Here is a 25,049-nt window from a genome sequence, read left to right on the forward strand (position 1 = left end):
CGGATTTCTTCCTGAGCATTTCAGTAAAGTTCTCTAAACCACGCTCAATTTCGCCAAGCGTTCTAAAATCAGATGATGTTTTAAAATGTGACCGCCTTAAAATGTGTTTTTTTGTTATTTGAGCTTTTCAAGCTTAAAGCACCGTTTTTCACTATTTATGAAACAACTATAACTTTTGAATGCGTCGTTCGATTTTTCTTTTTTAAAAAAGCACCCGACGCAGTTTTAAAGCACAAAAAAAATATACAGGTTTATATTGATTGGTTGAAAAATCTGGAATATACACTAGTCACAAAAATTAAGGGATATAAAAATAATTCCAAATTTTTGGGTGATTTTCAACGAGCTGTAACTCCGAAGAAAATGGTCGTACAGGAAAAAGAAAAAAAGCAAATTGTAGCTCCAAGTGTCTAGTTTTCAGACATGAACATGAAAATTTTTTGTCATGTCCAGGTCTGGAGAAATCCTAAGAAAACTACCGAAAAAAAATTTTTCCAAATTTTTTCTCGTCTAAAAAATTACCGACGATGTCCTTCGTTCATCCATTTTATCCAAAGTTATACCAAGTTATCCAAATATCCTTAATTATGCGAATTTTTGTCTTTATTTCAGTCCGAGTTTTCAATTCAAGAAAAATTTTTTTTTCAAAAGCCGTTTATAGTTCTTATAGAGAATATTGTGTAGTTTTCAAAACTCTTCTTAGATTTCCTATATGATCATTATTTCCAGAATTATTGATTATTTCTTTTTTATGTACGACCATTTTCCTCGGAGTTACAGCTCGTTGAAAATCACCCAAAAATTTGGAATTTTTTTTACATCCCTTAATTTTTGTGACTAGTGTATCTTCCAGATTTTTCAACCAATCAATATAAACCTGTATATTTTTATTGTGCTTTAAAATTTATAGCTCGATAGATTAACCCTCAAATCTAATTAGATCCAAGTTTTGATCAACTCTTTCGAATGCCATGTCGTAAAATTCAAACGGTTGATTCGTTTTTGAGAAACCGTACGACAAAAATTTATTTACACACATATATCCACACACACTCACATGGTCGGACACCTCAGTGGGAATAGTTAGAATTTCTTCTTGGGACCTCAAAACGTGGAGATCCGATGAAAACTCGACTTTCGAAAATCGGACCGAAATCAATAACTTCCCTTTAGTCGAAAATTTTCAATTTTCGTAGCGAGAAGTTAAAAAGTGTTTTACTGAATATAAACTAGATTTTTGAGCTCAAAAAACTTTGGTGCGACTATGAAATTTGTGCTATGCATTTTAAATTAGCAGGGTCGCAGGGATGGCCTGTGGGGCCAACCGTTTTACTAATTATTTTCGTCTGAAATATGAATATTTAATGATTGATTTCTTTAAAATTAATTATCAATTGTCGATTTTACAAGAAAAAAAAATTGAATGGAAAGTATATAAATAAATATTTAGTCTATCGGTTAAAGAGGAATGGCCTCATGCATTTTTAGTCTGTTAAACAAGTTGAAAAATGTGAAAAATATAAATCAAGTTCCTAAAAATATCCGGAAAGAAAAATCTATTGAACATTATTGTGGAATAATCGTAATTTTTATTATGGGACATTGCAGTGCCGTACTAGAGTGAAAACAATTGAATAATAGCGATGCAACATCGTAAATTTTTTTAAAGGAATTGTACTGTTTAAGATTACACGCAATCTTATACACTACAAGAAAAAGGACGATGTTACGGTATTTATTGGATTTCGGTAGCTGGGTTAAAGGAGGTTTGGACAACAGGTGAATTTCCCTAACGACTGGGCCGTTGTTTTTATTTGATGGGTTCGCGAAGGTGAAAACCCCGGAGAGGGCCCCTCGAACACGATAATCGATCTTGGAAATAAAAATTATATCCTCCACTTATTATTTAGAATCTTGAGTCCAAAAATGAGATGTCCTATACTCGTTTCTTTTCCGCTGCTTGTAGTCTAGTCAACAAGTTCAAAAACGTGAAAAATAGAGATAAAGGTCCTAAAAATATGAGCGATGGCTCATTCGATTCGGAATCACCTCTAGAAAAATGTTTTTGAAGGATTTTGGTGCAGGTAAAAAATTGCAATTGTTATTAACAAAATAAGATGGAAAAAAAACGATATTTCGTTTTTTGTTAATAACTCGAAAAATATTAATATTTAAGCAATTTTGAAAAAAGCCCGTTAAAGAGGAGAAAATTTCCAAGAAAAAAGTCCGTACTCCCGGAACTCTATCTCCATTATTTATAATTTTAATTTGACGTTGAAAATAGGGCTCCGCGCGGCTGTTACGGCATGCGCGCGCCGCCGCTAAAGAGAGCTCAGCAATAAAAATAATTTTTATAACAAAAAAGGTGATTTTAAAATTTTGAAAAAATTCTAGTACCTTCTTAACACTGGAAAGAATCGCGCCGCGAAGAAAAAAAAGTTTAATCACCCTTTTTGAAAAAGTTATCTAATTGTTAACTAACAAATTTTTTCCCAATCTCCGTTGCCATAAACAATGGGATAAAGGTATAAATAATTGGCCTATAAATTTTAAACTTCGTGGAGCCCTTTTGATATATATACTTTATAAGATCCTGCGATAAATTTTCATTAAAGTTTATTAATTTGTTAATTATGATTTTTATAACTATTGAAAAATTAAAAATCTAAAAAGTTGATAAAAATTTTTTCAACTAATATTTAGCTATGCCTGTTTTCACATTAAGCAATGGCAGTAATTAATATAGGTTATGAATTTTTACGTAATTTGTTTATAAAATTGTTTTAAACAAATAGAGAAATTCAATATTTTTGAAAAATTTTTTTGCTATTTGGTTGTCCACAAAAATTATGATTTTTAAAAAAAATTTTTCTTAATTTTAATTTTTAATTGTTTAAAAACGATTTTTCATATTTCGATTGTTTAAACAATTAGTTAAGAAAAAATTTTGCTTTTAAAAATCATAATTTACACTTTTAAATAGTTTGGCAAAAAAAAATTTTTTTATTAATTATTTAATTGTTTATTAGTTTAACAATTTGTTATAAACAAATATTGACCAACGTTATATTTTTTCTGAAGCAGAAAAAATTATAAAAACAACCATATATAAAAAGTTCCAAAAAATTTTCTTTTATTTATTATAATTAATTTTAATATCATACGGTACGGTAATTATCGCCACTACTTGATTTGTCAATTAAAAATTGATATATCTTTTAAACTATCAGAGATACGATAAAGGACATTCAGGTCTTTTTTATAGAGAATGAATTTTTCTTTCAGATGGATCTAAGATCAAGTTCGTATCTATTGTTTATTAGCTATTACATGCATTTGTTTATAAAAATTCTGTATTTTTTGACTTTTTCGTATCTTTTGTGATCTTTAACTTGTTAAATTATGCAGATACAGCAAAAAACCTTCAAACAATTTTGTTAAGGGATTAATTTTCTAACATATTAATTGTTAATCATACTTTTATTGCTAATTGTTTAAACAATATACTTACTGTGTTTGGTGTTCATTTGACTGGAGCTCCGTTGAACATAAATGTATTCTATTTTATTATGTAAAAAATCAAAATTCTTTTTGTGTATATTATTTAAAATTGTTCCCGTGATTTCCTAAACAGTTTAATAGACTTTTCATCGAGATTCTACTTATTTATTGTAATTTTCATCCCAAATTTCTTGTTTTTATTTTATACTATTTTATTAATCTATTTAAAAAATAACTTTTTTTCGGTTAAAGTATATAAGATTTTTTATAATAATGAATTAAGGTGGTTGAATAATAATAAAATTTGTTCGATTACATTTATTATCTTTATTTTTATCCTTTACAGTATTGCAAATAGTTTTTACGGTTTTTATTTTATATTTGACGTTTTCTTTTTTTTTTCAAAGGAGAAATTCGTGAAGTACTTGGCTCATCAACGTTAGAAGTCCGAGAGACTTCCACCGTTTCTTCAACTGCATTATCCTCTTCTATTTGATCTTCTTCTTCCTTTTCTCCTTCTTCTTCTTCTTCTTCTTCTTCTGAATCAGTATCATCTAATCCATAGATCGATCGTTTGAATTTCTCGTAAGCTAATCGTTTTGTATTTCGCTTTTCTAACTCTTTTTCCGAAATATAATCAAAATCATCATCATCATCTTCTTCATCTTCGTTGGCGTTTTCAGTAAGTTGAACCAGGTCAGTAGCATTTGAACAGCTCTCCCCTTTACATTCTTTACATGCTCTAGTACACTTCATCCCAGCTTTTTTGCAACTACAATTTTTGCTGCAATTTGAAGTTGAGCAGCTGCAGTGTACCAGTTTCAGTAAATCTATTGGTGCCAAAGGTTCTGTGGTTCTAATCGGTAGAAAGAGAGTTTCTGTTTTCTGCCATCCCCAGTCTTCAGGATTTTTAAATTACCAAGCCATGTCTGCACTTGATAATAAGCTCTTAAAGAATGTTGATGTGTAGCAGAAGCTGTTGGTGGTAAAGTTGCCAAATTTACTGCGGTAGAGTTTGTGACACCAGTTGAGAAGCGTTCGATTCTGCACTGGTTAATCGTATCTTCTTTAGCTGCAAATAATTTCAGCATAACTCGCTCTCCAGCTTCTTTTATCTCGCTGACTGACGATTGAGAGTTATAAAACTTTTCTACTTCCTGTTTCAAAATTGGGTCTTTCTGGATGCATTCCAGTAAGCTGTGTTTACCTTTTCTAAAGATGGAACTTACTGTATCACACCCGGTGAAAGCATGGCTAAATAGTAACAAATTCTTAAATTTAGCGTTTTTATCAGCTTCGTAAATTACATCTGGTGTTTTTAAAATCTTTGGCTTCCACATAGCTATATATTTGTCACTAGGTGCTAAATCGATAATCATTGCAGCCAAATCCACATCTGTGCCTACCACGATAACTTTTTTATCGAACTTCTGTGTTAGTTCTATTGCTGTATGTACTATCAATACATCCGCATCTTCAATTGCTTGGGAAACAGTGAAGCTATCTTTTTGTTGTAAATAATTAATTAGATACTCAACAAATCTCGACTTATTTTTTAGATTTGAAAGGAAGAAGTCTTTATTTCGCGGAATTGGCATATCTTCAGTAAACTTTACCTCTGGAGAAATTTTATTTCGTAAAGAAAAATTCATTCTCTATAAAAAAGACCTGAATGTCCTTTATCGTATCTCTGATAGTTTAAAAGATATATCAATTTTTTAATTGACAAATCAAGTAGTGGCGATAATTACCGTACCGTATGATATTAAAATTAATTATAATAAATAAAAGAAAATTTTTTTTGGAACTTTTTTATATATGGCTGTTTTTATAATTTTTTTCTGCTTCAGAAAAAAAATATAACGTTGGTCAATATTTGTTTATAACAAATTGTTAAACTAATAAACAATTAAATAATTAATAAAAAAAATTTTTTTTTTGCCAAACTATTTAAAAGTGTAAATTATGATTTTTAAAAGCAAAATTTTTTCTTAACTAATTGTTTAAACAATCGAAATATGAAAAAATCGTTTTTAAACAATTAAAAATTAAAATTAAGAAAAATTTTTTTTTAAAAATCATAATTTTTGTGGACAACCAAATAGCAAAAAAAATTTTTCAAAAATATTGAATTTCTCTATTTGTTTAAAACAATTTTATAAACAAATTACGTAAAAATTCATAACCTATATTAATTACTGCCATTGCTTAATGTGAAAACAGGCATAGCTAAATATTAGTTGAAAAAAATTTTTATCAACTTTTTTAGATTTTTAATTTTTCAATAGTTATAAAAAATCATAATTAACAAATTAATAAACTTTAATGAAAATTTATCGCAGGATCTTATAAAGTATATATATCAAAAGGGCTCCACGAAGTTTAAAATTTATAGGCCAATTATTTATACCTTTTATCCCATTGTTTATGCCAACGGAGATTGGGAAAAAATTTGTTAGTTAACAATTAGATAACTTTTTCAAAAATGGTGATTAAACTTTTTTTGATTCGCGGCTCGATTCTTTCAAGTGTTAAGAAGATACTAGAATTTTTTCAAATTTTTAAAATCACATTTTATGTTATAAAAAAATTATTTTTATTGCTGAGCTCTCTTTAGCGGCGGCGCGCGCATGCCGTAACAGCCGCGCGGAGCCCTATTTTCAACGTCAAATTAAAATTATAAATAATGGAGATAGAGTTCCGGGAGTACGGACTTTTTTCTTGGAAATTTTCTCCTCTTTAACGGGCTTTTTCAAAATTGCTTAAATATTAATATTTTTCGAGTTATTAACAAAAAACGAAATATCGTTTTTTTTTCCATCTTATTTTGTTAATAACAATTGCAATTTTTTACCTGCACCAAAATCCTTCAAAAACATTTTTCTAGAGGTGATTCCGAATCGAATGAGCCATCGCTCATATTTTTAGGACCTTTATCTCTATTTTTCACGTTTTTGAACTTGTTGACTAGACTATTGGCTTTCCTCCTCCTGCTGGACTGAAAGTTGAAGGTTGGATGGACTTTTACAGTTTATAAATGATGAAATACTTTAGTTCGGATTTATATATATATATATATATATATATATATATATATATATATATTATAATGGTCTTTTCACCGGCACTGGCGTTGACAGGGCCGGAGAGCACCACCTAAAATGGCTTACCTAGGTTTCGAAGGTAGTTGGGCGCCAGGAACTTACCGTTCCACGATTCGAAGTCGTTGTCGTTTGTCGTCGGGCGGCGGGTCGATGACGAAGAGATTTAAAATTCGAATGAACGGCGAAACGTAAAATGCTTAAATCTAAGTAAGCTCGGGAAAAAGAAAAACAAAAAAACATTAATCGCCGAATGTCCAGTCAACAATTTATTTTAACAGTCGCCAAGAATTATTAATAATTTTTCAAAAATTACTATAATAACAGTTAATTCTTCGTCGAATGAACGAACAATAATAACTAAATGAAACAACAATAACATTGATAGGTCGGTGGCTCGCAGATAATAATTTAAATGACTTATAATTAATACTACGATGACGTAAGCAATTAATCGATCTTGAAATTAATTAATCATAACCAAAAATTAAATTCGGTCCGTCAATGGCGCGCAAAATTCCCAATTTAACTTATAATTAATAATACAAGGTAATAAACAATTAGTTTTGCTCAAATTAATTAATAATTAAATAAAAAATTAAATTCGGTCCGTCAACGGCTCGTAGAAATCCCGAATTAATTTATAATTACTTATACGATGAAATAAACAATTAATTTTGCTCAAATTAATTAATAATAAAAGTAAAAATAATAAAACTCAATTCGGTCCGTCGGTGGATCGCAAATGCTCAAGAGCATTTATACTTCATAATACAATACTCTAAATAATTAATTTATCTTAAATTAACTAATAATTACTTATACGATGAAATAAACAATTAATTTGTCTCAAACTAATTAATAATTCAATAAAAGCTTAAAGTCGGTTCGTCAATGGCTCGCAAATTCCCAAATTAATTTATAATTAATAATACAATGGAATAAACAATTAATTTTTCTAAAATTAATTAATAATTGAAGAAAAAAATTAAATTCAGTCCGTCAACGGCTCGCGCAAATTCCAAATGAATTTATAATTAATCATACGATGAAATAACCAATTAATTTATCTCATAAATTAATTAAATAAAAAAAATTAAATTCGGTCTGTCAATGGCTCGCCAATTACCCAAGTAATTTGCAATAGGAAATTAAACACAATGTAACTTTAATTCGATGATGATTCGCAAAATAATAATTCAAATAATTCAAAATTCAACAATTTGGCGGGCTCGCGGCGGATAACTAATTACGGTCGGTAAATCGACTAAGCTTGCGGTTAGTTGAAGCTCGAGATAAGTTTGGGCTCGCGCTCGGAGATGGCGCGTCGGTCGGGCTAGCTGTCTTACACAGCTCCAAATTTCTCGGGCGTTACGTTTAATAACAAAAACAACAAAAATCACATTCAATTGTCGGCATATATCAATGTTCCAACCGATAAGACCATTAACAATAGTAATAATAATGTCAAACAGTAGGTTCAATGACAGCGTCTCGAACACAACAAAAAATAACAAAAAAAATAAATAATAAAATACCACCCCGATGGTACCATGCCTCTGAGTGTCGTCACACACGTCTCGATAATCCGAAAGGAATTCAATAATTACTTTTGAAAAAAAAATATTAGTAAAAAAAAATCCGAACAAAAACAGTTTCACTGTAAAAAAATCGCGCCAAGTCCACGTTCATAAGACTATTAAGAGAAAAAAAAATTTTTTTTTTCTTCACAAAAAGATATAAAATAAAAAAATTGAAAAATCCAAGTAACCGATATGATTGTATACGATTTTCGAAAATTAAAAAAAATTTTGTTGTAAATTTAAAAATTAAAAAAATTTTTGAACGTACTTGGTGTGCGTCATTGTGTATTTCAATTTTTTGAAAGTCCTAGTAAATAAATTTTACGAATTTCATTAAAAGTAAAATATTTTGCAACCACGCACACCAAGTACGTTCCAAATTTTTTTTTTAATTTTTAAATTTACAACAAAATTTTTTTTAATTTTCGAAAATCGTATACAATCATATCGGTTACTTGGATTTTTCAATTTTTTTATTTTATATCTTTTTGTGAAGAAAAAAAATTTTTTTCTCTTAATAGTCTTATGAACGTGGACTTGGCGCGATTTTTTACAGTGAAACTGTTTTTGTTCGGATTTTAGTATTTTTGTAATTATAATAAAATTTACAATTGGTACCAACTTAAGTATCGCGTTGGCTGCATTTTTTATAGCAAACTATCCCTTTGAAGCTACAGTTTATGTAAAAATAATTCAAGCGCACCCTGGCGGATGTAGATGCAAGCCTTGAAATATCTTTTTTCAACTGTAGTTTCCCATCTATTGGAGGATTACCATGTATTCTCGAATTATTTAGTCTGTGGCATGTCACTTTTTACATCGAAAAAAAGTCAGGATCTAAATTTTTGCGTTGCTATAGTTTGTGCTGATTAAATTTAATAATTTCAAGCAGATTAATTGTTATGATCGACTATTATTAATTAATGTCAGTAAAATAAAGTATGAATTACTGTTATAATATACAATTTAGAAAAAAAAAGTACCGTAGAATTAAATAAAATTTGCAACCTCAAAATATCGTCCTGCTTACAGTAAACACAGTCGGTAGTCTGGCGCTCCGTTTACAATGGATTTGAACGGAACTTGGCGCCAGATTCTACCGAATCTGTGGATTACACCAAAAATCAAACTGGTGAAATTTACTAAAATTGATCGCGATATCGCGGTGAGGACACCCTGGGGCTAGACTAGCGATCAGACTCACCCTGCGGTAGCAGTGAACCCCTCGGGTCGGTACTCGTCCAGGTAGCTGACTCTCAACGAAGTTGGCGGGATAGCAGGCGGAATAGCGTCGATGTCTCGACGATGGCGTCTCCCACGTGCACGTAATAATAAAAATTAATCGTCACTCGGCGATTTTTCAATAAAAGATCGTCAAAATATCTCCAACAAGACAACAAATTAACGAATGGTAAAATTTAACCCAATAACGGATCGTAATTGCGTCTCAAAATTATTTTATGCACGTATCGGAATTTCGTGAACCAACAGGTACGGCGTCCAGATCAGAATCAATCAATTATGGCTGCCTCCTCGGCAACATGTGTTCTCTAGTTTTTCGTTAGTTCCAAAAACTCGCGTCCAATCAGCTCACGGCTTCTTCTAGCCGGCCGTTGTATTACGGGATGCGTCCAGTACTCCGTTGCGATCGATGATTGGTCGATATGTCACTCGGTTCGGCTTACGGCCCCCAGATGGTGCCTCGCTCTGCTGCCGTTGATCAACCGCCGTCGTCATTCGTCGGTTTCAAATTTTGCTTCGCTCTCGCCGTGTCCTCCTCCAGATGTCACGCTGGTCGTTGATGGCTCCGTGCAAATTCGCGGGTTCGTCTGATCGCTCAACTTATTTTCGCTCTCACTCTAACATACTCTCTACAATATTCACACTCATTCATGCATACTTTTCAAATTCGGCGCGTTTTCTGTTATGAGTCTTACCTCTAGCTTCCTACTCTGATCAGGAGGCTGCTTGGGGTGACACAGTCACGTCGAATCTCCGCATTCCTTCAGCTAAGCCAAAATAATTAATAATGATAAAGAAAATTAAAATAAAACAAATAGCCAAACTAGTCTTTTGACATGGGGAATTTTTCCCATGTCACAATATATATATATTATAACGGGGTTTTGCCTGATCCGGTGATTTACCAAGCCAGGCTTACCATTTATATTGGTATTTTGGCTTACTTAAAAAAAATAATCATTATTAAAAAGGGCGCCAGGTAAAAAAATAGGACAGCAAAATAAACGAAAATCCTTAAAATTACTCGAAATAAATTCAGAAGAATTAATAAAAAAAATAACAATTTATTTAACAAAAATATTCGTCGGCGGTCGATATTAATTTCTAACAAAATTATTAAAACGGCGATACTTCAATTCTCTCTTAATTTGAAAAATTAACACGTCGTCACAAGCAAATTTATTTTACACACTCGCATTCATATATCAGCAATCACACTATGTAATATCAGCAGTAAAAAAAAAATAATCTTAAAGCGTTGAATCCTCACGTAATATTTTGTTAATAAAAATATTTTACAAAATTACCACCTGGACTCTAAACGCTGGATTCAACACTAAACAATAACGTCGGCTTACCAAATAACAGAGCGGCGTCCTCGTCGTATCAGCTCGGGAGAGCTTCGTGCAGTCGACTCGATAAGTAATTATTTTAGAAAATAAATATTTAACAACAAGTTACAAATTAATTTCAAATAAACAAAATCGCGACAATACTTCGAAATTAAATTTATGTTGCGGAGCGCGCAAAAGCGCGTCCGTATTCGTCGACAGTCCAGCCTTGAATCGTCTTCTTCACGGAGAAGTACCCGCTTCTTCCTTCGTTGAAGTTGGCGGCGCTGATCGTCGTTTTCCTTGCCGTTGATCCCAGTCGATAGTTAACTTAGGTCCGCATAACAGTCAACGGGCCTACACGACAGTTTTTAGTCACCTCTGCTCCTGCAGTACTGACTAACCAACTGTCATCGATGGTGATCGTCGTATTGGGAAAAATGCAGCAGTGCAGCATCGATTTGTCCTCATACTTCTCGGGTGTTTACGCTGCTCGGTGCTTCGCTCGCTTCGGTGCTCGCTTTTTGACGTCACATCTCCATCCTTGTTGCTCCAATGCATAGCCTCGTACTCGGTGTGACTCTCTCTGTCTTCGTTACTCGTTCAGCGTTACGTATTTGTACAAAATAATTTCATAAAAATGAGTTAAATTTTCATTCATTCACACATAACATTCACGACGTTGGATTCGAGCCTGGAAGGTTATAATACCCCAAGTATTGGGCGTCGAATAAAAAAAATCTACCACGTTACAATATATATTACTCAGAGGAAAAAAAATTTAATTCAATCGCCGATCTGAACTCACAACTTTGAGCACACAATGCAAAATACAAGTCAGTGTGTCCCACTACACCTTTAAATAATAACATGAGCTTAAATAAAAATTGTGTTAGAGAGTTCAAATGACCATCAATGCGGCTTCTCTGGACTCGAGATCTGATGACGTTTGCCCCTGTCGTGTTAGCGGGCTTGTAGCGGTTGTCATCATCTTGGACGCCAGTTTGATTGTTTTTTCTTTGTGAAGTGCGCATAGATGCTGAAATTTATGCAGACATATATTTCAAAATATAAGTATATGGTTAACGCAAAAGAACATATATTGAAATATATTCTTTCATACATTTTTCCATGCGGGTAATTTATATATTTATATAAATATTTAACGTTATTACATTAATATTATTATTTGATAGAAGGCAGCTTTGCATCATTAACTTTATTTCTATCTTGATTACTTATGGTGTGATTCAGGCTTGGTCGGAAGTTGGAGCTCTATCTCGAACTTTTTCTATCCAATTCAATGCGTTTCAATACGAAACACTGTTTTCAAAAAACACATTGAATTGGATTAAGTTGTATTGGCTTTCAATCCGACTGCAGTTCCCAATTAATAACCCAATTGAGATTTAGTTTATAACAAGTACATGAAAACTAGCTCAACAAAAATTATTACATTTAGTCTATAAGGCATGAACTTATTAAGATAGTGGACTTGCTGCAGAGGCTGTTCAATCATTGAATTAACTAGATAAAGAGCTGTAATACGAGAACGATTTGAATAATGAACGGTTTGCCGCGTTCAAAAAAGTGCTGTTTACTTGAAATTTCTTTGAAATTTTGATCGAACCATTGGAAATTTAGACTACTGTTGAATACATAAATTAATAACAAAATAAACATTTGACAAACAAAAAAAATGAAGTTTTATGACTTCAATTTAATATATTCACTGAAAAGAAATTGAGTAATTTAAAGCGAAGTTAAAAGATTACTTTTGAATGATTTTTTTTAGTTTTTTAATTCATACATTTCAGGAATTTTGGTGGGCAGTACTACTAATGAGTATTGCTTTTATTATCTTCATGGGACTTTTTATTAAATGTTGTGCAGTTCATACACCATCAAGCAACCCGAAGAAACCACCTGCTCAGCGGATAAGCGACACTCTAAGAAGACCAATGAATACATTTCGAAGGATGGTAATTAATGTATCTACTGTTTTAATAAAAATGATGACTGCGTACAGACAGAAAGAAAGTTTTACTAATTGACATTTTGCACAGTAATCAATAGTACCTTAGGAAAAAAATTTGAAAAAAGGATGACCCTGCAGGCCATCCCCGGAACTTCCCGCTAGATACGAATTCAAAACGCTCGAAAAACTATCTATTCCGAAGATTTGAGCTCTTGGATTTCAAAAGCACGACTTTTTCGAGCTCGAGAATCTAGTGGTTGTTAAAAACATATTTTTTTGAAAAATTCAAATTGCGATATCTTCCGATCAAATCAATCGTTTTCTATGGGATTTGCAGCATTAGACGAAGTTTTTTGAGTACAAAAAGATTGTTTATTACCTACCAAAAGGTTCGACGTAAAATTTTGAAGTTATGCTAAAAGAACACTTTTATGGAATTTTTAGAGATTAAATTTCTCACTAATACTTTAACAACTGCCAGATTTTCGAGTTTGAAGAGCTCAGAACTTCGAAAAAGATAAATTCTTGAGCATTTTAAACTCGTAAATAGCGGAAAATTCCAGGGGTGGCCTGCATGATCAACCGTTTTCCAGATTTTTTGAAAATTTTTCGTCATTGATTTTTCTTCAACGCATCAACCGATTTTGAGTTTACAGCAATTAACGGCGCTTAACAAGTTTGAGAGCTGATTAGACTTTGGAATTGATCGAAAAATTAGTTTAAAAGTTCTTCCAAAAAAATATTTTTTTTTTTGAAAATTTTATTCCTGAGATTTCATTCTCAAAATCTATTGATCTGAATCCGGTTTAAGTAGCATTGAAAATCTAAGTTTAGTAAAGCCATTTTATCGCCGCCAATTTTATTAAAATCGGTTAAGATGTTCAAAAGTTAGGAGAGGTTTACACAAAAACACGCACACGCACACGCACACGCACACGCACACGCACACGCACACGCACACGCACACGCACACGCACACGCACACACACACACACACGCACGCACACGCACACACACACACACGCACGCACACACATACACACACACACACACACACACACACACACACACACACACACACACACACACACACGCGACTTGGTACTGATAGCAGAGCCATATAAACACCTGAGTACCCAACCCTGGGAATCTGACAGCACATCCAAAGCTGTCAACTGGTCATGTGGCAAGCTTTCTTTCCAAAATGCAGTCGACAACAGCAATGCCGGCTTTGTAGCAGTATCAGTAGAAGGCATCCGCTTCTATAGCTGCTACGCACCACCTAGCCTCTCCATTGTTGACTTCACTGATTTCCTGGATCGACTAACCGAAGATGCGAAGCAATACCATCCAGTAGCGATAGCCGGAGACTTCAACTCCTGGGCAGTTGACTGGGGCAGCAAACATAAAAACGCACGAGGGAAAGCACTACTGGAGGCCTTTACTACACTAGATGTGGTTTTGCTCAACAGTGGTGATACGCCGACCTACACCAAAGGTGACGCAAGCTCAATTGTAGACCTCACTTTTGTCAGTAATAGCCTTGCCAGAGGCGACTGCAACTGGAAAGTGTTGGACATCTACACTGCCAGCGACCATCATGCGATATTCTGGGAAATATCAAGCGACCAGAACCCCAAGAGACCAGTCAAGCAGTCTAACATCGTTGGTTGGAAGGTAAAATCTTTTGACCCAGAAGCATTACTAATAGCCCTCGATGGTGATCCGATCAACACTGGATGTGCAGAAAAACAGACTAAGGACCTGATAAGGAGAGTAACACATGCTTGTGATGCCAGTATGCCTCGTAAACGTGGCATAAATTCGAGACCTTCGGTGCATTGGTGGAACGACCACATCAGCGTCCTCCGTAAAGAGTGTCATAAGAAAAGAAGAATCTCTCAGCGCGGCTATCAACGGCCCAACTCAGTGGAGCTGATCGCAGAGTACAAAAAGGCGCGTCGTGAACTGAATAAAGCCATCAAAGAGAGCAAAAGAAGATGCTGGAAAGAGCTTATATACGAGGTGGATAAAGACGTGTGGGGTAGGCCTTATAAGGTGGTCATGACCCACCTGAAAAAACAACAAGTGCCATCACCTACGTGTCCTCAACTTCTTCAGAAAATCGTCACTGCACTGTTTCCACAGCAACGCAACTACGATTACCAGTTGGCGCCAGGCAAATTGGACGATATCCCACCTGTCACTGAAGAAGAACTGCTGGAGGCTTGTAACCGTGTAGGGAATAATAAAGCGCCGGGATTGGACGGAATCCCTAATTTAGCCTTGAAAACCATCATAAATGCAGCTCCAACATTATTCCTAGACGCTTATAATGCATGCCTCAAGGAGGGGACTTTTCCTCGTAAGTGGAAACAGCAACGATTGGTACTGTTACCTAAAGGGAAGAAACCACCAGAACCACCGGAACCGTCATCTTACCGACCACTTTGCATGCTAGATACGGCGGGTAAGATACTTGAGCGCATAATTCATCAACGAATAGATGCAGTAGTCGACCCACTCCTGGCAGACAACCAGTATGGATTCCGGAAAGGACGATCAACCCTGGACGCGATCAATCTGGTTGTTAGCACGGCTAAAGAAGCGATCGCAGGAACCAGATGGAAGGGTGGCACAAAGAAGTATTGCCTGGTGGCGGCATTAGACATTAAAAAGGCCTTCAATTCCGCCAACTGGAACTGCATCATGCAAGCTCTTCGAGAGAAAAACGTTCCAGAATACCTGTGTAGAATAGTGGCCAGCTATTTCACCGATAGAGTTCTTAAATACGACACGAAGAATGGTCTAAAAGAGTACGATATTACAGGAGATGTACCCCAGGGCTCTGTTCTTGGTCCACTGCTGTGGAATATCATGTACGATGGCCTATTGAGATTGAAATTGCCAAGAAGTGTAAAACTCGTAGCATATGCAGACGACGTAGCCATAGTAATCGTCGCTAAACACCTTGACAAAATTAACAACATGTTCGACATCACCTTCGAGCAAGTCCATCGGTGGATGAATACGGTAAACCTGCATCTGGCTACACACAAAACTGAGGCAGTGCTTATATCCAGCAGAAAAGTGTTAGAGACCATCATCTGAAAGTCGGCGAACAAGAAATCACATCACAACCTTACATCCGATATTTGGGAGTGATACTTGATGCCCGTCTCAACTTTAAACAGCAAGTGGAACACGTCAGTGCCAAAGCGTCAGTAGTGAGGGCTAGTCTCGCACGACTGATGCCGAACGTCGGAGGGCCAAAGCAGAGCAGGAGACTACTTCTATCATCAGTTGTCACATCGGTGCTCACATATGGAATATCCATTTGGGCAGACGCGCTGAAGTTGCAAGAATCATGGAGAAAAGCTGGACCAGTATATCGACTGAGCACTGTAAGACTAGCCAGTGCATTCCGCACGATATCAGAAGTAGCAGTGTATGTCATTTCCGGAACTCTGCCGCTTAGAGTTCTAGCTGAGGAAAGACGGAACCTTTACCAACGAAAGAGGTCAACCACACTAAGTGCCGAGGAACTCAGAGCTGAAGAACGGCAGAACAGCATCGCACGATGGCAATCGCAGTGGGACGCCGCGACAACAGGAAGATGGACACACCGTCTCATACCGAAAATCGACGTTTGGATAAACCGGAGTCATGGCGAGGTTAATTACTATCTGACGCAGATGTTGTCAGGACATGGATGTTTTCGGACGTATCTTCACCGCTTCAAGCATGATGATTCACCGGAGTGCCCGTCCTGCCCAGGAATCAATGAAGACGCGGAGCACGTTTTCTTTGAGTGCCCACGATTTTACCCACAGCGCGATGAGCTGGAGATGATCCTGAAGAAGAAAATCCAACCAGAGACAATAGTAGAAGCAATGCTGTCATCAGAGGCTGCCTGGAACGCCGCAAACACGTTTGCAACAGAAGTCCTTATAGACTTGCGTTCCATCGAAAGAAAAAGAGCAAATGACAACAACTAGAAGAAAGGTAAAATAATACCTAGTTACCAGAAGGAAGAGCAGTCGCTATATCCTCCCCCCACGAAGTAATGGTAACGGCGGTTTCCATGAGGGATTAGAGGAAAGAGGAAAGGGATTTAGGGTTTAGTGGGTAGGGACGTTAGCGTCGAGTTTTAGTATGACGCTGCGTCGAGTCGCCACATATCCAGGCCAAACAGCTACGCCTAGAATCCGTAAAAAAGATTCCCCTCCCCTAAGGGGAAAACACACACACACACACACACACACACACACACACACACACACACACACCTCAATCACTGTGAGGCCGCGCATGACCTGCTCATGCAGACCGTGCGAGAATTAGAGCTTGACTTGGTACTAATAGCAGAGCCATATAAACACCTGAGTACCCAACCCTGGGAAGCTGATAGCACATCCAAAGCTGTCATCTGGTCATGTGGCAAGCTCCCTTTCCAAAATGCAGTCGACAACAGCAATGCCGGCTTTGTAGCAGTATCAGTAGAGGGCATCCGCTTCTATAGCTGCTACGCACCACCTAGCCTCTCCATTGTTGACTTCACTGATTTCTTGGATCGACTAACTGAAGATGCGAAGCAATACCATCCAGTAGCGATAGCCGGGGACTTCAACTCCTGGGCAGTTGACTGGGGCAGCAAACATACCAACGCACGAGGGAAAGCACTACTAGAGGCCTTTACTACACTAGATGTAGTTTCGCTCAACAGTGGTGATACGCCGACCTACACCAAAGGTGACGCAAGCTCAATTGTAGACCTTACTTTTGTCAGTAATAGCCTTGCTAGAGGTGACTACAACTGGAAAGTGTTGGACATCTACACTTCCAGCGACCATCATGCGATATTCTGGGAAATATCAAACGACCAGAACCTCAAGAGACCAATCAAGCAGTCTAACATCGTTGGTTGGAAGGTGAAATCTTTTGACCCAGAAGCATTGCTAATAGCCCTCGATGGTGATCCGATCAACACTGGATGTGCAGAACAACATACTAAGGACCTGATGAGAAGAGTAACACATGCTTGTGATGCCAGTATGCCTCGTAAACGTGGCATAAATTCGAGACCTTCGGTGCATTGGTGAAACGACCACATCAGCGTCCTCCGTAAAGAGTGTCATAGAAAGAGAAGAATCTCCCAGCGCGGCTATCAACGGCTCAACTCAATGGAGCTGATCGCAGAGTACAAAAAGGCGCGTCGTGAACTGAATAAAGCCATTAAAGAGAGCAAAAGAAGATGCTGGAAAGAGCTTATATACGAGGTGGATAAAGACGTGTGGGGTAGGCCTTATAAGGTGGTTATGACCCACCTGAAAAAACAACAAATGCCATCACCTACGTGTCCAGTTGGCGCCAGGCGAACTGGACGACATTACACCTGTCACTGAAGAAGAACTACTGGAGGCCTGTAACCGTGTAGGGAATAATAAAGCGTCGGGATTGGACGGAATCCCTAATATAGCCTTGAAAACCATCATAAAGGCAACTCCAACATTATTCCTCGACGCTTATAATGCATGCCTCAAGGAGGGGACTTTTCCTCGTAAGTGGAAACAGCAACGATTGGTACTGTTACCTAAAGGGAAGAAACCACCAGAAGAACCGTCATCTTACCGACCACTTTGCATGTTAGATACGGCGGGTAAGATATTTGAGCGCATAATTCACCAGAGAATTGAAGCAGTAGTCGACCCACTCCTGGCAGACAATCAGTATGGATTCCGGAAAGGACGATCAACCCTGGACGCAATCAAACAGGTTGTTGATACGGCCAAGGAAGCAATCGCAGGAACCAGATGGAAAGGTGGAACGAAGAAGTATTGCCTGGTGGCGACACTAGACATCAGAAACGCCTTCAACTCCGCCAATTGGAAATGCATCATGCAGGCCCTCCAAGAGAAGAATGTACCAGAATACCTGCTTAAGATCGTAGCAAGCTACTTTGAAAACAGGGTCCTGAAGTATGACACGAAGAACGGTCCGAGGGAGTATGATATTACTGGAGGGGTACAACAAGGTTCAGTTCTAGGCCCGCTCCTGTGGAACATTATGTATGACGGTCTATTAAGACTAACTCTGCCAAGAAACGTCAAACTCGTAGCATATGCAGATGACGTAGCCGTAGTGATCGTTGCCAAACACCTTGACGAGATAAATCATATGTTCGATCTCACTTTTGAGCACGTTAACCGGTGGATGGACGCAGTGAACCTGCAACTGGCGCAACACAAGACTGAGGCAGTACTTATTACCAGCAGAAAAGTGGTAGAGACCATTAAGCTGAAAGTCGGCGAACAAGAAATCACATCACAACCTTATATCCGATATTTGGGAGTGATGCTTGATGCCCGACTCAACTTCAAGCAGCAAGTGGAACATGTCAGTGCCAAAGCGTCTGTAGTGAGGGCTAGTCTCGCACGACTGATGCCGAACGTCGGAGGCCCAAAACAGAGCAGGAGGCTATTATTGTCATCAGTAGTCATATCGGTGCTCACTTACGGAATATCCATTTGGGCCGACGCATTAAAGACACAAGAATCATGGAGAAAGGCTGGACCAGTATATCGACTGAGTGCCCTACGAGTAGCTAGTGCCTTCCGCACTATATCAGAAGAAGCAGTGTGCGTCATTGCTGGAACCCTACCTCTTAGAGTTCTAGCAGAGGAAAGACGGGCCCTTTACCAACGAAAAAGGTCAACTGCACTGATCCCTGAAGAACTTAGAATTGAAGAACGGCAGAAGAGCATAGGCCGATGGCAACTACAATGGGATGCTGCAGAGAAGGGTAGGTGGACGCATCGTCTCATATTTCGGATCGACATTTGGCTTAACCGGAATCACGGTGAGGTCAATTATTATCTTACGCAGATGTTGTCGGGACATGGGTGTTTTCGAGAGTATCTACACCGCTTTAAGCACGATGACTCTTCGGAGTGCCCGTCCTGCCCAGGAGCTGCTAAAGACGCGGAGCACGTCTTCTTTGTATGTCCTCGTTTCGATCCACAGCGTGAAGAACTGGAGAGGATCCTGAACCAGAGAATGCAACTAGATTCACTAGTGGAAGCAATGTTGTCATCAGAAGCTGCCTGGAACGCTACCAACACGTTTGCAACAGAAATCCTCAAAGACTTGCGTTCCACCGAAAGAAGAAGAGCAAATAGCAGAAGATAGAAGAAAGGTAGTTAACACCTTAGCCACCAGAAGGAAGAGCAGTAGCTAGATCCTCCCTTCACGAAGTAATGCCTGACGGCGGTTTTCATGAGGGATTAGAGGAAGGAAGGAAAAGGGGTTTAGGGTTTATTGGGTAGGGGCGTTAGTGTCGAGTTTTAGTATGACGCTGCGTCGAGTCGCCACATATCCAGGTCAAACAACTATGCCTAGAATCCGTAAAAAGGATTCCCCCCCCTTAGGGAAAAAAAAAAAAAAAAAAAAAAACACACACACACACACACACACACACACACACACACACACAAACATGCACGCACGTAAACTACATGTCTGTAGACTGCGCGGTGAAGCCAAAATGCTTCCTTTGTACACCGGAGAAGGATGCTCAGGATGGCGTACTTGCCAAAGTTACGAGAGGGCACAAATGACGCGCATACTACAAAGGAACCTGAATAGGTCCGTGTTGGCGTAAAACTCACTGCGTTAGCGAGTCTATGAAGAAAAGATTGACGTTTGCTTTATCTTCTAGAAATAGCTTCTAGAAATCCCGTTGCCGAAACAAGTGGAGCTCACGAGCTTTGCTGATGACATCGCGACTAAAATAGTAGTAGACAGTGCCGTGAAGGCAGAATTATTGGTTGGGGAAACTATTGACGCCGTCGAAACCTGGCTCGAAAAACACCACCTGAAACTCACTAAGTATAAAACAGAGATGGTCTTCCTAACTCGACAAAAATAGTTCCCAAAACCTTTCGCCGTGGACATGGGTGGGACAAAATTGACGTCAAAAAGGGCACTGCGTTATTTGGGAGTAGTGATAGACGAGAAGTTGTCTTTCCGAGAACACTTCGAAAACGCCTACACGAAAGTAAACAAGACAGTATCCAACCTGTCATGGTTCCAACAGTATCCAACATGTCAAGAATCATGGCCAACACGATGGGGCCACGAACCAAAAAGCGCCTATCGACTTACTAGCGTTTAAGAAGGCTAAACTCTACGACGTTAAAATGAACGGTGACAACTCAAAGGAGGCAGGAGCGAAGATGAAGAAGGAAACGCTACATGAGTGGCAGGACCGATGAACATCCGGAGAGACGGACAGATGGACGGAGCGCCTGATTCCAGACATCAGCGTCTGGATCTCTCGGAAGCACGAGGATGCGGACTTCTTCCTTACCCAGCTATTGACAGGACACGGACATTTTAACGCCTATCTCTTCAAGATGGGTCTGTACTACATGCTGACATGCAAAAACTACCCGGTCAAAATCGACGATGCCGAACACACATTCTTCGAGTATGACCAGTGGAAGGACTACAGAAGCAGCATCAAAGAAATTATAGGCACCAGGCTCTACCCCGTGAGCTTGGTCACCTATATGCTCAAACAAGAAAACTGATCAGCTGTCGCAGCCTACGCGTAGTGCCTTTTAAAAGGAAAACCCACTGAAAGGGACCAGTAATTAGGATCGGGCGTCGTGAGACGAAACACGAACTAGATTGAAGTAATGCTAACGCGGTTTCGATCCAGTCTTTCTCGCACCGTTGTTCGGGGAACACCGAGAGGGGAGGTTTAGTGGGTAGAATTCCCACACTAATGATAACATCATTTGTCGGTGTCTTTAAAAAATTCTCCCCCTCGTTAAATAAAAAGAAAAAAATCCACACACATTCGCAAGTGAGTACACAAAGGCCATAAAGGCGCTGAACCATACCATCATGGTGAGCAAAGCAACATTGTTGAAGGAAATCTGCAACGACTTGAACCAGAATATCTGGGGCAAAGCCTACTGGACTGTCGTTAAAAAACTCAAAGAAAGGCTGTACCAGAAGCACTAAAAACCCCGGCTGAAATGGACAACATCGTAGTGGAGCTGTTCCCCGAACACCCACCGCGAGAGAAGAGGCATCATGCAAGTAATAGTGGAGTTTCACCCTTCACAGCCAAGGAACTTCAAGACTTAGCAAGGTCCCTCAAACCAGGGAAGGCACCAGGTCCTGACGGCATTGCAACGTTAGTGATTAAGATCATAGCCCAGGAATTCCCAGATCTACTGCTAAATACATACAATGCGTGCCTTGCAACTGGAACGTTTGCTACCACCTGAAAATGTCAGAGACTGGTCTTGCTGAAAAAGGGGATGGGAAACCCCCAAACACTTTTGTCTTTCAGACCATTCTGCATGTTAGACAGCGGCGGGGAACTGCTCGAAAAACTAATACAGGCAAGTATTGCTTGGCCGATAACCAACACGGCTTCTGCAAAGGTCGATCGACAATCGAAGCAATTAATAAGATCACAGATATCGTGGGCAAAGCATGGTCTGGTAACCTAAAATCGCGCCAAGTCTGCATACTCTTCACACTGGAAGTAAGAAACGCCTTTAACAGTGTGAAAAGGGACGATGTCCTTGACGCACGAGTGAACGGATTCAACGTAAAACAAGAAAACCAGGTCACAGTGGACGACTACCTTGATACAAGAACGGTTATAGTAACAACTACGGAAGGCACGCAGGAATACCCGATGACAGCTGGCGTACCACAGGGTTCAGTTATGGGCCCGACCTTTGAAAACAAATTACGACGAGCTACTAAAGATTCCGCTACTAAAAGAAGCCAAGCTAACTAGTTTTGCCGACGACGTTACAGCCACAGTAACGACGGCCAGCGCAGAGGAGGCTGAACTCCTGGTTCGGTTGACCATTGACGCCGTCAAGGACTGGCTTGAACAATACCTCCTAAAACTGGCTAAGCAAAGAACGGGGATGGTTGTGTTGATGCGCCAGAGATGGTTTCCGAAGCCCTCTAAAGTAGATATTGGCGAGACGACTTCGAAATCAACTAGGGCACTGCGATCCCTTGGCGTAACGATGGACAGAAAGCTGTCCTCTCTCGAACGTCTTGAAAGTGCATGCGTAGAGGCTAGCAAGACGGTGTCCAACTTATTAAGAATCATGACCAACACCATGGGCCCACGAGCAAAAAAGAGAAGAGTTCTTCTTCAAGTGGTCCACTCAATCCTTCTCTATGGAGAGGAAGTATTGGCGGATATTCTGAAGCAGAAGATCTATCGGCAGAAGACAGCGGCAGTACAACGACGTGGGGCCCTCAGGGTGACCTGTGCCTACCGCACGGTAGCTGAGGCAGCTGTACTTGTTATAGCGGGGGCTATATCTATTGACCTCCTAACATTCGAAAGGGCAAAACTCTACAACCTCAAAACCAAAGGTGATAGCTCGAACGAGACCAGAGCAAGATTGAAGGCAGAAACGCTCAAACAATGGGTAGATAGATGGAAGCCTTGCGACACGGGTAGATGAACAGCTCGCCTGATCTCTCACATCGGAACCTGACTTAGTCAAAACCACGGTAAGACGGACTTTTTTCTGACCCAGTCGCTGACTGGCCGTGGCTCATTCAACACTTACCTACTTAAATTGGGCCTGCACCAGACTCCAATGTACAAGTACTGCACGGACAAAAATGACGACGCTAAGCACACGTTTTTCGAGTGCAAACGCTGAAAAAATCTCAGAGCAAACACCGAAGCAATTATAGGCAAAGCGCTCAAGCCTGAAAGCCTAGTGAACCACATGATACGGAAAGAAGAAGACTGGAATGAAATCGCTGTTAACGCGCGGCACCTTCTGATGGATATTATTTCAGAGAGAAACCAGTAGAACAGGAGCAGACGTCATTAAACACAGCACGGAATGGGCTGAAGTAATGCTAAAGCGGTCTCGATCCAGTCTTCCCTGCTCGAAGTGTGGGGAATAATGAGAGTGGGAGGTTTAGTGGTTGGAAATCCAACACTACCGATAACATCATCTGTCAGTGTATTTAAAAGATTACCCCTCCCCTCTCGTTGAAAAAAAAAATTGCACACACACACACAGAATTAATTTCTAAAACGGGGCTGAAACTAACAACTTTCCGATTTTTTGAATATCATTGATTTTCATGGCAGGAATTTAAAAAACAATATGTAGGGAAATTGTCTGTCTGTTATATACAGCGTAACTTTAATAGGATACATACACGTGGCCTCATCTATAAATCTAATATAATTCTTTCTAAAAAAAAAAATTTTAAATATAATTAGCTTCTATTGGATTATGACGTATATTTTGTTATTTTTTGAAATTAGCTTCTATTGGATTATGACGTATATTTTGTTAAGTTTATAAAGTGACTTTCCAGTTATTATTCTTAAAAGAACTTTTTTTTTCAGCGATATCCTCACAACAATGCCGCTTCAAGGCATATTCCAAGTTCAAACTCAACTCGAAATAATGCTCGTGTATCTACTCATAATAATAATGGAGATCGGGGAGCGCAATATTACCCTAAAGGTATGATAACAAAAAAAACCTAAATAGAATTAACTAAGCTATTCTTAAAATACTGCTTTATATCTTCTTTTGATCAATGTTATTATTAATGAATCATAAATTTTTTGTTTTCAGGCTCTTAGATGAAAACTTATATATATATATAAGACCAAAGAAAGGCAAGAGAAGCACATTATCATATATCCATTCTGTGTTTCAATGAAGAATTTTACAGAAAAAATGTACATGGTTTTAAGTTTTTTGTATCTATTTAATTGTTATAAATATATGGAAAAACTAAACAACATTATGAATTTCTGTGAAAAAATCTAGTAATCGGTTGATCTTAAAGGCCGTCCCTTAAACTTCTCCTTATTTTCGAGCATAAGTCTCGAATATATATGGGGTATTCCATGCCAAATTAACCACTTTTGAACCCGACCCCTTTAGATTTAGCTAAAACTTTTCTATTCTTTTCTATCTTTGAAAGACATTTTTGAGAATTTTTTCAAATTTTTTTATCCAACTAAAAAAAATTAGGAAAACGGTTGACCCTAAAGGCCATCCCAGCAACTTCCCGCTGATTCCGTTAATACCTGGGCGCTTAAAATTGCACCTACAAAGTTTTTGAGCTCTTCGAGCTCAAAAATAGAATCTATGTGTTGTTTTGAGCTCTCTAAGCTCAAAAAGATACCTTTTCTATGCTTCTGAGCTCTTTGAGCTCAAAAGTCTGATAAAAGTTTCATAGAACACTATTTTTTGAATTTTCAAACCGCAATAACTTTTGA

The 25,049-nt window shown here is 38.1% G+C and overlaps 1 protein-coding gene and 1 long non-coding RNA gene across 2 annotated transcripts in view; one reads left to right on the plus strand and one right to left on the minus strand.

The window, feature by feature from the left end:
* LOC123264729 (disintegrin and metalloproteinase domain-containing protein 10) overlaps positions 1-24,566 on the plus strand; it is a 259,035-nt gene extending 234,469 nt beyond the window's left edge. The window contains exons 12-14 of the mRNA XM_044728164.1: positions 12,576-12,740; positions 24,162-24,282; positions 24,397-24,566. Of these exons, the coding sequence (XP_044584099.1) occupies positions 12,576-12,740; positions 24,162-24,282; positions 24,397-24,404 (294 nt within the window). The 3' untranslated portion in view covers positions 24,405-24,566. The remainder of the gene's footprint in view (positions 1-12,575; positions 12,741-24,161; positions 24,283-24,396) is intronic.
* Positions 753-11,701, minus strand: LOC123264741. The gene is made up of 4 exons (XR_006509416.1): positions 11,691-11,701; positions 11,512-11,522; positions 11,293-11,294; positions 753-846 (listed from the first exon to the last, which is right to left on the minus strand). It is a non-coding gene; the product is annotated as an uncharacterized LOC123264741 (long non-coding RNA).
* Positions 24,567-25,049: the final 483 nt, after the last annotated feature.

Source organism: Cotesia glomerata, linkage group LG5 (genome assembly GCF_020080835.1).
Source record: "Cotesia glomerata isolate CgM1 linkage group LG5, MPM_Cglom_v2.3, whole genome shotgun sequence".
In the NCBI taxonomy this organism is placed as follows: domain Eukaryota; kingdom Metazoa; phylum Arthropoda; class Insecta; order Hymenoptera; family Braconidae; genus Cotesia; species Cotesia glomerata.